At 36.9% G+C, this 14,316-nt stretch overlaps 1 protein-coding gene across 1 annotated transcript in view; it reads left to right on the forward strand.

Moving 5' to 3' along the window:
* CNIH3 (cornichon family AMPA receptor auxiliary protein 3) overlaps positions 1-6,964 on the forward strand; it is a 47,766-nt gene extending 40,802 nt beyond the window's left edge. The window contains exon 6 of the mRNA XM_027453063.3: positions 1,551-6,964. Within this exon, the coding sequence (XP_027308864.1) occupies positions 1,551-1,578 (28 nt within the window). The 3' untranslated portion in view covers positions 1,579-6,964. The remainder of the gene's footprint in view (positions 1-1,550) is intronic.
* The last annotated feature ends 7,352 nt before the right edge of the window (positions 6,965-14,316 follow it).

Consider the following 14,316-nt stretch of genomic DNA (forward strand, 5'->3'; position numbering starts at 1 on the left):
GATGCTCAAGACAGTAAGCAAACGAGTAGGTAGATGGTGAGTAGGAGTGCTGGATGCACCATGCTTGCCGTCATTTCTATAGAACTCCCTTTCATGATGAGGTTAAGCCTGTGTGTGCTGCAAAACCCTGCTTGAAGAACATTCTTGGAGATCTGCACCCCAGTCATTCCCCTACCCCTTTTAGTTGTCAGATGTCCTTAATGCACAGTTGCAAATGTCCAGTGGAAGACTATGTGAGGAACGTATTTAAGACCTTTGGTAGAATTCCTGTGCTTTTAGTCACCCCTGTAATCACACCATACAACTACTTGACAACAAAGAATAACACAATTTAGATGGAGGTGTTGTTTTTAAGATGCCTTTTTTCTACTCCTTTAATAATGTATTTGCATAGAACACCTCTTCAAGCCAGAACTGTGTGCAGTAGTCCTTCTATATGGTAGGTTTGTACAATGGTGGAAAAAGATAAATGTCACTTCTCCTTTGATCACTGGTCTGTTATTTGTTCTGTTGTTCATCTTACCTTCAGGAGTCATTGCTGCAGGTTGATGTTTCTCAATGTTACTTTTAAATACCACTGACAACAGAGTTTTCTGGCCACATATGCACATGTATGTGTGTGTGCGTGCATATTTGTGAGGGGAAAAAAGAAGGTAGAAGGGACCAGACCCACAGAATCTGATAGGTGCCTAACTCACACTGAGATGGATGGGACATTAGGATCTAAGCAGGAGTTTTGCATACAGTAGCTCTGTGTGTTTGGGCTGAGTGTCTTTGCCTGCCAGACCTCTTTGCAGAGGCAAGAAGAGATGGCGAGGCATGAATAGAGGAAGGAGCATTTTAACCCCATGTTCTGTAGGCTAAAAGACTCTTATCAAAGACAGCTGTGTGGCATTTCTGCTGGGACTAAATTATTGTGCTGAGCTGTGCTTCCCTTTGTTCTGGAATGTGACTACATAAGCCAAAGGTCACCGCCTGATCCTAAATAAAAAAGTATTAATTATATTCACTTTTGCTGTGCTTTTCTGAGAATTAAGAAAATTAGAACTGTAGTAAAAACACTATGAATTCTTCACTTTTCAAAGTTGCCCTTAACAGCTATGTATTCACTCCAGCTAGTGTCTGCATTTTTTTTGTTCTACTGCATAGAATTTTTCCTATGGAAAGAAAACAGTCTAGTTTCATGGGAAACCATACCTGCCCTGCTGAGAGTTGCTGGTTGAAGTTCTAAAGATCAAATGTGCTAAAGTAAAATGGTTTTGTTTCTCCACTGTTCAAATTCAGACATCAGACCACACTTTAATAAGCTCAAACACAGCTTGTGGTGCAGTAGGATATCACTAATGAATTTGTTATTTCTTGAGAGCTTTTTGATACCCATCTTGAATGCACCATAATTAAGATGTTCTAGAGAGATGGAAGTAATGCAAAGGAAGGCATAGGCCATTACAGTCAGACCTGAGAAACAGACAGTAAAGAGTTATAAAAATCAAAGTGCTCTGTATGCCTCAAAAGGATACTTTCATATTGTGTTTTTCTTTTACATTCAGCATGATCTACACTTTGGTGAGCTCTTAACTGAATACCATCATTGAAGACTGAAAACAACAAAGGCTGTGGAGGTACAAGGGTGAGTGAACCAAGTGATGCATGAGAAAAAAAAAAAAAGGAAAAAAAAAAAAAGAGAGGAAGACTTTGAACCCAAGAAGTAAATAAAGTATGTGAAAGAGAGATCCAGAAGAAGCAGAGTACCATGAAGAATGGCTGAGTTAACTGTGTTTATCTTTTGTTTCTCAGTGTGTTGCAGTAAATGGCTTTCAAAACCCAAGCAAAACCAAAAAATGCAACAAGGTGGGCTGAGTTACAGAACTATTCACCTCTTCAGGGATAATGCTACTCAGCTAAATGCAGTCATCATAAACTGTAGCCCCTACTGTCTTCCAGGGAGCAAAGTTTTGTTGTTGTTGTTTTTGCTTTTAATGACTGTTCTGTTCTGAGGAAGCAGAGGTCAAGATCATCATACACAGCAAGAACAGCTACACAATATGTTCTGAAAATGAGCATTGACGAATTCAGATAAGATGTGTGCCCATTCTGCAGGGATGTTCTTGTGACATTACTCAAACAGGGATATTGGATCTTGGGAAATCGTTTCCAGGTGTTTTTTTTTTTTTTTTTTTTTTTTCCACCCATAACAAAAATAACAGAAGAATTTAGAAATTACAGTGTTCTGTTTTTAATGATATGCTATTCCTGTAGATGAATGTCCAGTATGTTTCTGTATTTCATTCATGATGAATCAATAGCACAGTAATATATGTAAATGCATTGAGATTGACCTAAGTATGTCAAGCACTCACCAGAGTAGTGTTCCTCTTACTGCAAAAAAGACTGATAAAAGCTGCATATGTTAAAGAGGATTGTAATGTAAATGTTATCTTTAGAATGCTGGATAACAAAATGCTGGAGTAGGTGATCATGGGCTGTAATTCTATTGTGCAGCTTTATTTCTGCTGTCAAATTTAAGCTAAAACTAAGGCACAAAATGTTTTTGTCTCATATTAGGTGGGTATTGGAAGTTGTTCTTTTTTATAATTTAAAAGGGTTTTTATTATTATTATTTTACCATATAATTTATATTTGTCTATATATGTTCTGTATATCTTCATATATATGTGTATACAAATGAACATCTATATAAACACAATCTATTCATATTTTAGGTTTATCTGTTTGATTTAACAGGTCAGGAGCATTATATGTCTAGAACTGCTGCTAAGACTAATAAGACTAGTACCACCACCACACGCACAAAAACTGCTTGGGTCTTGCATTGTCAATGAGGTAATAAAACATGTTACTAGCAGAGATGCAGAGTGTGCAAAGAGGCCCATCTGTATGGAAACAGCTTGGTTACAGACGGTCTTGTTAGCACTAGCTCATTGTTCACCCTCCCAAATTTGTTCTGGGTATTGAGATCCAACAGATTGTTCTTTAGGACTTTGGGCATGGGATTTCAGAAGGAGAGGTCCAGTCTCACATATTCAGCACTATCCCTGTACTAACAAAACCTGTTTTAGAGCGTGGTGGAGAAGCAATGGCTGAATGCAGTAATCTCATGTCTGGCAAGGTCAAAATGGTGCTGGAGTTACTGTATACGTACAGTGACAAGGTTTTTGTTGGTGTAATCAGACTATGGTAACAAAATTAAATTCTTTTAGCCTGCAAAGTACTGTTGGTGAATTAAAAACTGTCTGCTTGTGGCCCATGCCAACTCCTGGGCATTGCCTGCAATAGTGCTAACTGGCTTGTGTAAGAAGTATATTGGGGTCATTCTAACAATATTTAGAAGATCAACTTGTTCCAAACACAGACATTCTTTAATTTATCAGTACAGACATAGCCAATAAGTCTTGCTGTATGAAGTTTAACTTCTTACAACCTAGCATTCCCACTTCTGGGAAGCACACAACAAGGCTGCCAATTCAGGTTACTTAGGAAGCTAATTTGAACTTGATGGTTCATGAGTTTGGATTGCACACACTACAGAAGTGGCTAAGTATGCTCTTGAAATCACATTGACCTTGCAATCTGTATGGCTGTGTTTGCTTGGAGTGTACTTGAGCTAAGAAACTTTGCAGGGTCATTACACAGCTAACTCTGATAAAGTTCTGTTGCCATGATATAATTAATGCAAAATTGATCAAAAGCTGTAGTTTGTCTTTAACTGAATTTCTTTTGTACATACTATAACTTTAAGCACCTTGTTCTGCAGAAGTATAGGAGCTAACTTCACAAGAGAAAACCAGCATCACAGTGATAACTTCTAAGCATCTCGCTACCTTATAAAGCTCTCAAATCTGAGTAGGTGACTGAATCTTTCCAGAATGCATCAGGGGTAGAAAAAACTGAAGTCAGCTTTTCTACATTCTAGATATATGCTTTAAAGTCAGTTTCATGAAAAGTCCTGGTGTGTTTTTGTGAGGCTGAATGGGTGAAATTATGATCAGGTTTTGCAGGAAAAGACAATTTTCAAATCCTGAGCTTTAGGCATGAACTAGATCACTAGCAGATCAGTTGATTGTCTACAGGGCTCTGTGAGTTTTTGTAACTGGCATTATTATCTAATCCTTGCCTTTGTACACAAAGAGGCACTTGCATTCACAGGTCTTCTGAATGTGGCTTCAGATGACTGCAAAGGCATACTGCTTGAACGGACCTGCTAGGTCACTCAGAACAAATTCTCTGTTTCAGGCAACCTCATCAATACTTCTCAATCATCACTTGAAAGCAGAATAGTTGGTTTGATCCCACTACTGCTGTCAGTGTTTCCAGGATCTTGCTGCTCTCATAATCACAAGTTTTTCTTCATTTCCAGCTTAACACTTGTTCTTGCATAATTCATCCATTTGCTTTTGAGCCAACATTAGTCTAAATACCCCTTATCTCATGACATTTAACACCCTGATGCACAGGGAGAACAGTCCTTTTCAGCCTCTATTTGGTTAGAAGTGATCTGTCTCTTCTTTCATCCTCCCATAGAAAAGCTCTCCATTCTCCATGTCTTCTTTATAAGATTTCTCTACTGTCTTTCCAGTCAAATTAATTTTGCCTAAGAGCGGATAATGAAAGCTGTTCAGAGAATTCTGAATGTCTTACCCCATTTCATCCTTGCTATGAAAAGACAATGAAAGCTAACTTTCTCATTTTTTAACAGAAATCCTTGTTCAAAAAAAGAAATCCCACTGTTCTTAATAACACTTTGTTTCTCTTAAAGAAAAATTTAAATTTAAGTCAATGGAAAAATCATCTAATATGAGAATACTTTCCCTTTCCTGGAATTTAGTGAAGCAGAAATACTGAGCAGAAATAACAAATGAAAGTTGCAAAAACATTAATTAGAGTATGTGGTAAATGTAAAGCTGTTATCTCCAACCCAGAACTCAAAAGTAGTAAGTGTCCAAGGTGTATGACAGTATAAAGAAGTTGCTGATACTGTGTGCCTCACAGACAGCAGAGTAAGATACAGCCCTCAGTGTGTTCATTGCTCAGTGTTGTTACCCAGTCAGGTTGCAGCATCTTGCTAGATTACCCCAACAGACCAACACCAACAGCACTTGGTTGTAGTACAGCACAAAATCATTATGTGGCGGTGCTGCTGTTGTGACAAGTAGACTGCAATATTGTATTCACAGTGGTATCTAGATTAATCATTTTCTTACAATGACGGGATTGAAGCCGTGGATTTATCAACAGGTACAAAAAAAAAAAAAAAAAAAAAAAAAAAAAGGGGGGTTCTTTGTTTGTTTTTAAATTAAATAGCCCTTTTCTGTAATAGGAAGTGTATCAGTGTTGTAAAAGGTCCAGAAATTTACCCTATATTCTTCTGTGTTGCATCTGTGGGGTCTGGCCTCTCTCAACAGTTATATCCATGTGTAGTAGATATTTTCAAGACCAGATTTGTCATTTTAGCTGATAGGCTTGCCATACGTATTATAAGAGAAGCATGAATAGAGGAAGGAAAATTAAGAGAGAAAAGGTATGGATTGCCCTCTTAATAAATGGACATCTTGCTGGCTAAACACAAGCTGAGTGCACTTTGACTGAAAACAGGGAAGTATTGCTGCAGGGAAGTAGAGGCAGTAGTGAAGAACAGAAAAAAAATGTTGTGATTTTCATACACAAAGTGGTCTCTTCCCAGTGTCATGTTTTTAGGGGAGAAATAATCTCTGCTACCCCTTTTGTCTCCAGTTCCTCCTTGGTGGGTGGAAGCTACGGATTTCCTTCCCAAGTCTGATCACTTCCCATCTCTTCTTGAAAGGTAAATGCCATTGCTTAGGAGCAGCAGTTTGCTTCTCTCACATGCTTTGGTGATACAGACAAACCACACAAAGATCATAAGAAAACATGTCATTTCCCTTTGCTCCCTTGAACAGGTGTGCAGTTAAGTGCACATTTAAATGATTATTCACTGTCTTCATTCGTACCATCTGTAGAACACCTAGCTTGTGAAATCTTTCCATACATACAATACTCTCTTTTTTTTCTATAACTGTTGAATACATGTAAAGGAAAAGGGTAGGAGAACAACAAAATGTGAGTGGATGAAATCTGAACAAGCTGCTTGCAAAAGGGGTAGATGCTTGAAAGGCAGCCCCGTTGGTGAAGTGTTGCTCTGTGCTTCTACCTGTCCTATTTATAGTCAGGTAATTACAGCAATGCTGGATAAAGCCATTGCTGCTGTGACTGTTTTGGTTTCAAATAAAGCAAGTCAATGCTGATAGCAGAATGCTTCGCCTACAAATAATTAACAGCACTTAAGCTGTCATAAATGTTTTTCCATCTGTTTCCTTGGACCATACTCTTTTTACATCAAGGCACTGGAAGTAGAATAAAAAATTCTTCAACCTACACCTTTCTACAGAAACTGCATGGAGGTTGTTGTGATCTGACACTGCTGTTGGGTAAGATTTCTCATTCACTTGTATGAGTATTAGCACTCTATTGTTTTCCTTTCTCCACACAGGTATTTTTGTAATAATAAGAATAATCTTACAGGGCATAGTCCAAAATTCTTAAATTTACTGGAGATTTTCCATTTTTTTCCAATGGACTTTGGATAATGCCCATGAATTGCTCTAGAGCTACATGGGAAATACGTCGACACTAGAAAGTCTCTAGAGTTTTGCCAGTAGAGAACCTGTCTTTTAGATCGTGACATCACATCCATTTACCTTAATTACATTAATGGAAGAGGAACATACACATCAGAGGGAGAAGTGTAATGTTTCAGTGCCAGACTGTCACAGAAAGTTAGACCAATTTAGTGAAAATCAGGCTTAACAGAAGTTAATGGAAATTTTGCCTCTTTATATGAGTCCCACATAGCACTGTGCAATTCCCACCAAGATGACAATGGAAATGAAAAATTGAAGAAGAAAAAAGAAAGTAACAATAAGCTTAGTTAATCAAAAACGCTATTGGATAGAAATAATTGGATAGAAAAAATGCTACTTATTAGATAAAGCTTGGATTACTATAAACAAAACAGGTGATCAGAAGGTTGAAATAAAAAACCTAAAGGAAGCAATTAATATTAGACTCCTATCCATGTAGCACTAAGCCTTACATCAGTGATCTCAATCCATATTCCTGCTCTAGTGAGCTTTTTGATCATTCATTACTCATGAACACATTGTTCTGATTTATTTTTATTCATCACAGGAATGCTGTTGTAGGTGGGAAGGAGGGAAAATTCTGCTCTAAAATACAGCATTTTCTTTTTTTTCTCCCAGATAACCGGGGAGCATGCTATAAATGATATATTTCACTGGTACATCTCAATCGAAGAATGAAGCACTTTGCTGCAGACAATATTGTACTACAATTTAATAAACCACAGTTCTAGAAATATTTTGTGCTTAGACAATTAAAGTAGTTATTTTCTTACCTTTAAATTGGCGGTCTCATGTAACAGTAAATGTTAAAACAGTAAAAGTTTCTAGGTAATCAAACCCTCAATGAAGCTCTGGGGCAAATCACATATTTTAAAAATTATTTTTCTAGTAACATATATAGGTCGTACATTATGGAAATTGAATGAAAAATTAAGAACTAAAACCACTTATTTTATCCAAAACCTGAATAGATGTTGATCCTTTTTATCTAATGAAGTATCCCTAATATCACAAGTGTCCTGACAGACCTGAAGAAATCTGACTGTCCTGCTGTGCTCTCACCTATGCAAAGTAATATATAGTACCAAACAAACCAGAATTTCTGCTCCATCTATAATGTAGCACTTTTATTTTTCCTGGTGTATAAAACAGTACAAATTACAAGACAGAAGATAGCCAGGGTGCTGCAGTTAATAGGAATGCAAAGTTTGGCCATAGTTTTTTTAAAGCAGTTGCTCTGTTTCTTTCAGTTATTGACAATGTGAAGTTATTGGAGGTGCAAACTGTGCTGTTAATAGCAGCTTTAGCAATATGTATGTTCATTTCTTTTGAAATAAGAATTTTAAATCCACGTTTCTTTCTAAAAGATATTTAACACATTTTCAGACTTTACCTGACTCTCAATATATAACAAATACAAATGTATCACACACACAAATGCAAATGCAAATAGAAATTACAGCAAACATAGATTCTTTAGCAAATATCTAGATTGCTTTGCTATTTAAAGGTAATTTCTAGGTCTTATTGTGGTTCTTAAATAATTTGGTCATAAATTTATGATGATTTCCCTTCAATAAAAGTAGAAAGAGATTCCCTGCCCTTATTCTTGGAAGCAACTGTTAGCATATAAATAAGTAATCTATTATATGTATTAACCACAATATTCTTTTTTCACTATCATCAAGAAGAGTTAAAAAAAACTCGGAATATACAGCTGAAAAAGCTTTCTCTCACACATTCTCTTCTGATTAGTAGATATCACGGGCTTGATCACGCACTTTAATTAGATGTACAGCATAGCTACACAGCATTTTAAATAATGTATACTTATGAGCATTGCTTTTTTCTCATATTTTTTTCTGTGCCTTGTTTTTAATGTGACATTCAGTGGCTGATCTAGGTTCAGTGGAGCTGTCCCTGTGGATATCATCTGAACAGAGAAGACTGCAGAACTTTCTGAGTTATGAGGGGGAGAGAAATTGTGAGGTCCCTGCGGCTTCAGTAATCACCTCTTTTTTTTTTTCTCAGTATCATTTTTCCTTGTATTATATAAACTATTTTTAAAAGTAGGCAAATAAAATTTTGGCCAATGTTTGAAGCCATGTTACAGTAAACTTGCTTGTATGCACAAGAAAGACTGTCATTTTCACTTGCTGCAGCAAAACCTGAAATCTGCTTGTTCATGGAAAAGGAAATTGGTGTTTCAGTAGCTCAAATTTCATCGTGAAGCTGGTTTTATTCTGTGAGGTGCTGGGGGCATTTTAAGGGAGACATTTCATGTGGAAGCTGGACAGAAAGATTAGCCCCACCCTGCTCTGCAGACAGCAAATACAAGCAACACGTATATTCATGTGGACTAGACTGGGTATGGTGCTGGACTGGTGGAGATGGGCAGTCAGAGGGGACATCTGTCTGGTTGTTGTCGCTTTATGAGACCTCATGAGTAGGGCATGCCACTCCAGTAGCATCTGCTGCCGTGACCTATGGTGTGCAATGCTTTTCGAAGACGAGGGAAGAGATAAAGGTCACTACCTCATACAGCATAAGTAGGTAGGACCCCTGCCAGGTGAGTCAAAATAGGAATTATATGCGTTGGTTTGTCTCAGAGTTGGATCAATGGTAAAATGAGGTAAAATGCTGCTGTGTAACTTTTTAGGGAAACAAACAAATACATGCGTGCAGGCCTATCTGGCTAAGGTTTTTTTGGCTGATATCTACGTAAGATAATACCTCGTACCACCTCGTCAGGGTTTGATGTGGGTTAGTTATCTACGCTGTGTAAAATGCTCCCACTATGACTGTTTCACCTTACACAAATTGCTTTGGCATTAAAAAAGGAAATAAATCACTTTCTTTCCCTAGCTGAAGCCTTACAGGAGTTTCTGTTTTGATGGAGAAAAAAAAGAAGAAAAAAAAACCAACAACTTTGAATTTATAAGCACCGCAGGAACTTTTTGCTGTCATGACTGAAGTCTGGTCATTCTGTATCTGTTCTTTAAGTTTACTTATAAATTCCACACTATATGATGTTAAAGATAAGATGTAAAGTTGTTCTTCATTTGGTTTCCTTTCACTTTTTAATCAACGTTTCTAAGCCTACACTGCTTTGCTATATTTTCTTCTCTGGAAAACTGCTGGTGGTTATATTTATTATTTTTATTGTAACAGCCTGTTCCTTTCAGACTTATTCATGCATTGAAGCAAAGAAATGTGTATTCCACAGTGACTTAATATTTGACTTGTTTTTATTAAGCTTAATGAGTTTGATTAGCTCTCTATGGAAGTAGCTGATGTTGCATAGTATCTGAATACCTGAAATAACACAAAAAATATAACAGAATTGCCAGCCTTTAAGGAGTGTATTTCTGATTTCAGATTTAACAGCTCAGAAGTGTTACAGAAAATGTGCAGGCACAAGGAGCTCACAAGGTCTTCCCCTAGCAGGGAGAAATCTGTACATGGAAACAACTTTGGGAAAAGAACAACTCGGATAAGAGAATGAGGCCTATCTCTGCCACAAATATGCACTGGGGATTTTTTATTTTTATTGTACTTTTTGACATTGACTTCAATGTATCCTGAATTTTAGAGAATTGAAGGTACTAAGCAGTGGAAGTAGTTTGCCTCTTTGGGGATTTCAAACTTCTCTGCAGCTATGGCTATCTGATGTTACTATTTATTGGTTTCTTGAGCAGGAGCCTTGACATTGCAGATTTCCTTTTGTTAAATATCTCTAATTAGGTCCTTATGGGCACCACTGAGCCAACATTTGTTGTTCAAAAGAATTCATATGCTTTTCTCCTATTATTTCCTCTTTGCTTGGACTGACAGAATTATTTCATTCTTTTTACAGGTTTGGTGTCTTTATTCCTAACACGAATTGCAAATGAACAATTCTCAGTGTTTTTATGGCTTAATAAAGCTCCTATTTTATTTTATTTTTTTTTTTAACCATATAAATATATCCTGATCCATCAACATTACAGCTGAAAATTAGTTCCCCAGATAGGTCATCTGCTGTAAAAATATTTTCTCATATTAAGCCCAGGTCTGCAATCCCTTACTCTGCATTTGGTTCTGTCATTATCAAAGGCAACTTAATGAGAAGAGAAAAAACGTACAATGATTTGTGAGAAATAGAGTGGGCACACACTGGTCTAGAATATTTTATGGATTTCATATGATACATTCTGCTTTTAACTGCAAAGGTTCCATTATGCAAAACTGACCTTTAGTCTTTGCATTCATTGATGCATGAGAAAGCAGTGGCTCTGAAGGGGGCCATTCAAGAGTTATATACTTCTGCTGCTGCTCTGCATGTTCCTGTTCATACTTTAATTGGCACTGAACTGCAATGAGATATCAATTTCAGTTGACTAAAAGATATAAGTCCAAAAGCCTGCATTATTTCAGTTACTATGGTATTTGCTTTCCTGGTCTTCCTAAAACAGATACTTTTTTATATCTTGGGTGTAACTTTAAAAAAGTGTGATATTGCACCAGTTTAACCTTCTTTGAAGTTGCATGGTAGTAGTAATATATTATTTTCCTATTTAGGAGATAAAATGTTGTTCTTTGAAAAGTTGTGTAAAACAATAAAGTAAATGGTTTTGAATATATATATTTATGAAGTAACTATAAACAAAAAGGATAAGCTTTTTGGATAGGAGAACTATCATTTCCAGTGAATGGTAGCGCTGAATGACAAAATAAAGCACAATGCTAACCTCCATGTAACAGCAGATGGAGAAGGATGTCGTTCCCTGAGGGTATGGGGCGTGTTATGGAATGTGAAGGAGGAGCATTTTGGGATTCTACAATTGTCCCTGTACAGGGAAAAAATGAGTATTGGTTAATTAAAATACAGCTACATAGCTCAAGGCACAAGGCTAGATGAATACAACTGTATTACCAGGCACAGAAAGGAGAATTCAAGTTACTTTAAAAATATTTGCAGAGGTTTTGGTGAGCTATTGAAGAGTAATTCAAGTCGTCAGTCATTTCTGACAAGAAAAACTGATATGGTATGGTAGAGCATATGGGGAATTAGTTCCACTAATATCCTAATGTGAAGAAGCTTATAAACACAGTTAATAAATGCTATGCATTCTATGCTTAAGTTTTCGCTTTAAGGAAGAAAGAAAAAAAAAAAAGAAATAAAAGTTGAGAATGGTCTGTCTTTTATGAGACCGTTTTGCCACTGCGTTAACCACTGTCACAACTGCAGAGACTAAACCTTCTCAGATAAACCACAGGCTGTATCAGAGCACCTAAGAGAAAGATACGGATATAACTGACAGCTTGAAACTGAGGGGGGATTCGTGAAAAATTGAGGAGAAGGCACTTTGCTAGGTAATAGGGAGAGAGTTGACTCTTGGTGGTTCTTTATAATTATATATTTTTCATGTATTTTTTCTACTCTTTATCTGTAAATATTGTTATCTGTGTTCAGCTGTCTAAGGATGGACTGTAATTAGTGTTGAAGGAGAGACTTCTTACTGGTTGCTTGGTATCTATAACATTAGCCCAAATGTAGTTTGGGACATGCAAGAGATGAAACTTAACAGAAAGGCATGCACAGTGCAGAAACCATGGTGGCTGTGCTGCGGCTGTGCAGAGCTCTTCTTCCCCATGTTAGACAAAGGTTGTGTCATGCTTAAAATAATGTGTGGTCTAATGGTCTTCTACTGACAGAATACAGATGATGCCCTAATATGATTACAGTTAATGGAAATATATCACAGTGCTTAGATATTCAGAGGATGAGGGGAGGTTGCTTGTTTAGTTTATTTTGTTTTGTTAAGATCAAAATGTCCTTTATGCCAAGTGAGTTTATGTGACATTTCCAAAGAAATCTCTTTAGTGAGACAGTTTCTTTTGGTATAGAATTAAAATCACTTTATTGGAACTAGTTGTACAGCTTTATCTATTTTATTTTTACTGGATGCACAATAGAAAATATCTTCCTTTAAACAAGTTATTACAATTAATCTAATAGTACATCATCATCATCACTGTTAATACCAAACTAATTCACGTTCCCTTAGATCCTTCCCTTTTCCTGTGGACGATCTACCTCAAAAGCAAAAATGTTTCCAATGCACTGTGAACACACAGTTTAGTCTAAAAATACAAACTTTATTCACGATGTTTGTCACCCGACACTATGGAGGACAGGCAGATAGGTATCCTATTAGGTATCCCTGGCAGACTGAGGACTGACCACAGAGTTGCGGTTATAATTAGAGGTTTGTTATTACATTTTTTTTTAAAAAGGAGATTAACAATCTACATAGTTTGTCATCTATAATTTCCAGCACTTTGCGTAGCTTAAGGTTGTGTAGAATTTCTGGAATTCTCAGTTAAACAGGCTTTTCAGTCACCTGGACTGATCCTCTGAGGATCAGGTCAAATTCTTATCAATCAGCACATGATAAAATCATAACCTAGACTCAGGTTATGTAAAAAAACATGAGTCATTCACTCAGTCCTCAGAGGAGGAAAATGGCAGTGGAGGCAATCTTGGCCACCAGACGTCATGGGTTTTGCTGTCCAGCAGCAGTTCCAGTTCAAGTCCCACTTAGGACTTGCTGCTGTGTGATTTTATAGACAGTGCTCCCCATGTTGCTACACTTCCCTGTTCCAGGACAGATGTCATCATCTCCTGGCAACCCAGCACCTGGATATTGATAATGGCAATGGGCTTAATCACCCTGTCAGTTGGTGCTCCCCATACCATCTTGGTGACTCAGCACTTGGATCTTGATAACACTACTGCCCTTTATCACCAGATAAAGGGACCAGAAAGGGGAAGAGAAAAGGTGGGAGGGCTATGCATTAACAGCCTGCTTACATCTTATGGATATTTGTTTTATTGTTGGTTATTCTAACCATACCATCAGGTATCAGGGGCAGGGAGTATCAGTCACAATGTCACTTTCAGCTTCCATCTTTCAGCTCAGAGGAACAAGAACATTGATGGGCGTGAATAATCAAAGGTAAGTGTCTTTCTCAGTTCAATATTTTTTCAACATTCTTGTAAAGAGAATGAGAACTCTGTGCATGTTTGTTTTTATGTATTAAATGAGTGATAGTTTTAATTATTATTTAATATTTCTATTTAAGAAAATGGCACACAGTCTGTCCAAAATCTCCCCTTGCTTCACCCTTGGATGCAACCTCAAAACTTGGTCTAAATTTGGTGGTGACTCTATGTTGAAATGTAAAATGAGGCACTATTGTGATCAGTGATGATCTCAATATAAATTGCTATAAAATTGATTCAGGAATTATAACACCGTATTGCAGTTGATATTTAGCTGGAGGGGGGAAAAATGGGATCAGGTGGAATATGTTAGCATTTTTGTCATTGTATCAGGACCCAAAAAGTCAGACAGTGCAGGTTCTGGAAAGATAATATTCAATAAATGTCAATCTCACAATTGATTGAAATAGCCTATAAAGTTTACAATAATTGAGGAACAAAGAAAGAAAAGAGGTAAGGAAAAGATGAAATTACAGGCATCTTTGTCTACTATTTTGTCCCTCTTCATAGATATATACAGGAACAACAACCAGTTCCATTGGATGTTCTGACCTGGACATCAGGTGCAGATCCAAATGTGGAAATATGACT

This window comes from Anas platyrhynchos, chromosome 3 (genome assembly GCF_047663525.1).
Source record: "Anas platyrhynchos isolate ZD024472 breed Pekin duck chromosome 3, IASCAAS_PekinDuck_T2T, whole genome shotgun sequence".
In the NCBI taxonomy this organism is placed as follows: domain Eukaryota; kingdom Metazoa; phylum Chordata; class Aves; order Anseriformes; family Anatidae; genus Anas; species Anas platyrhynchos.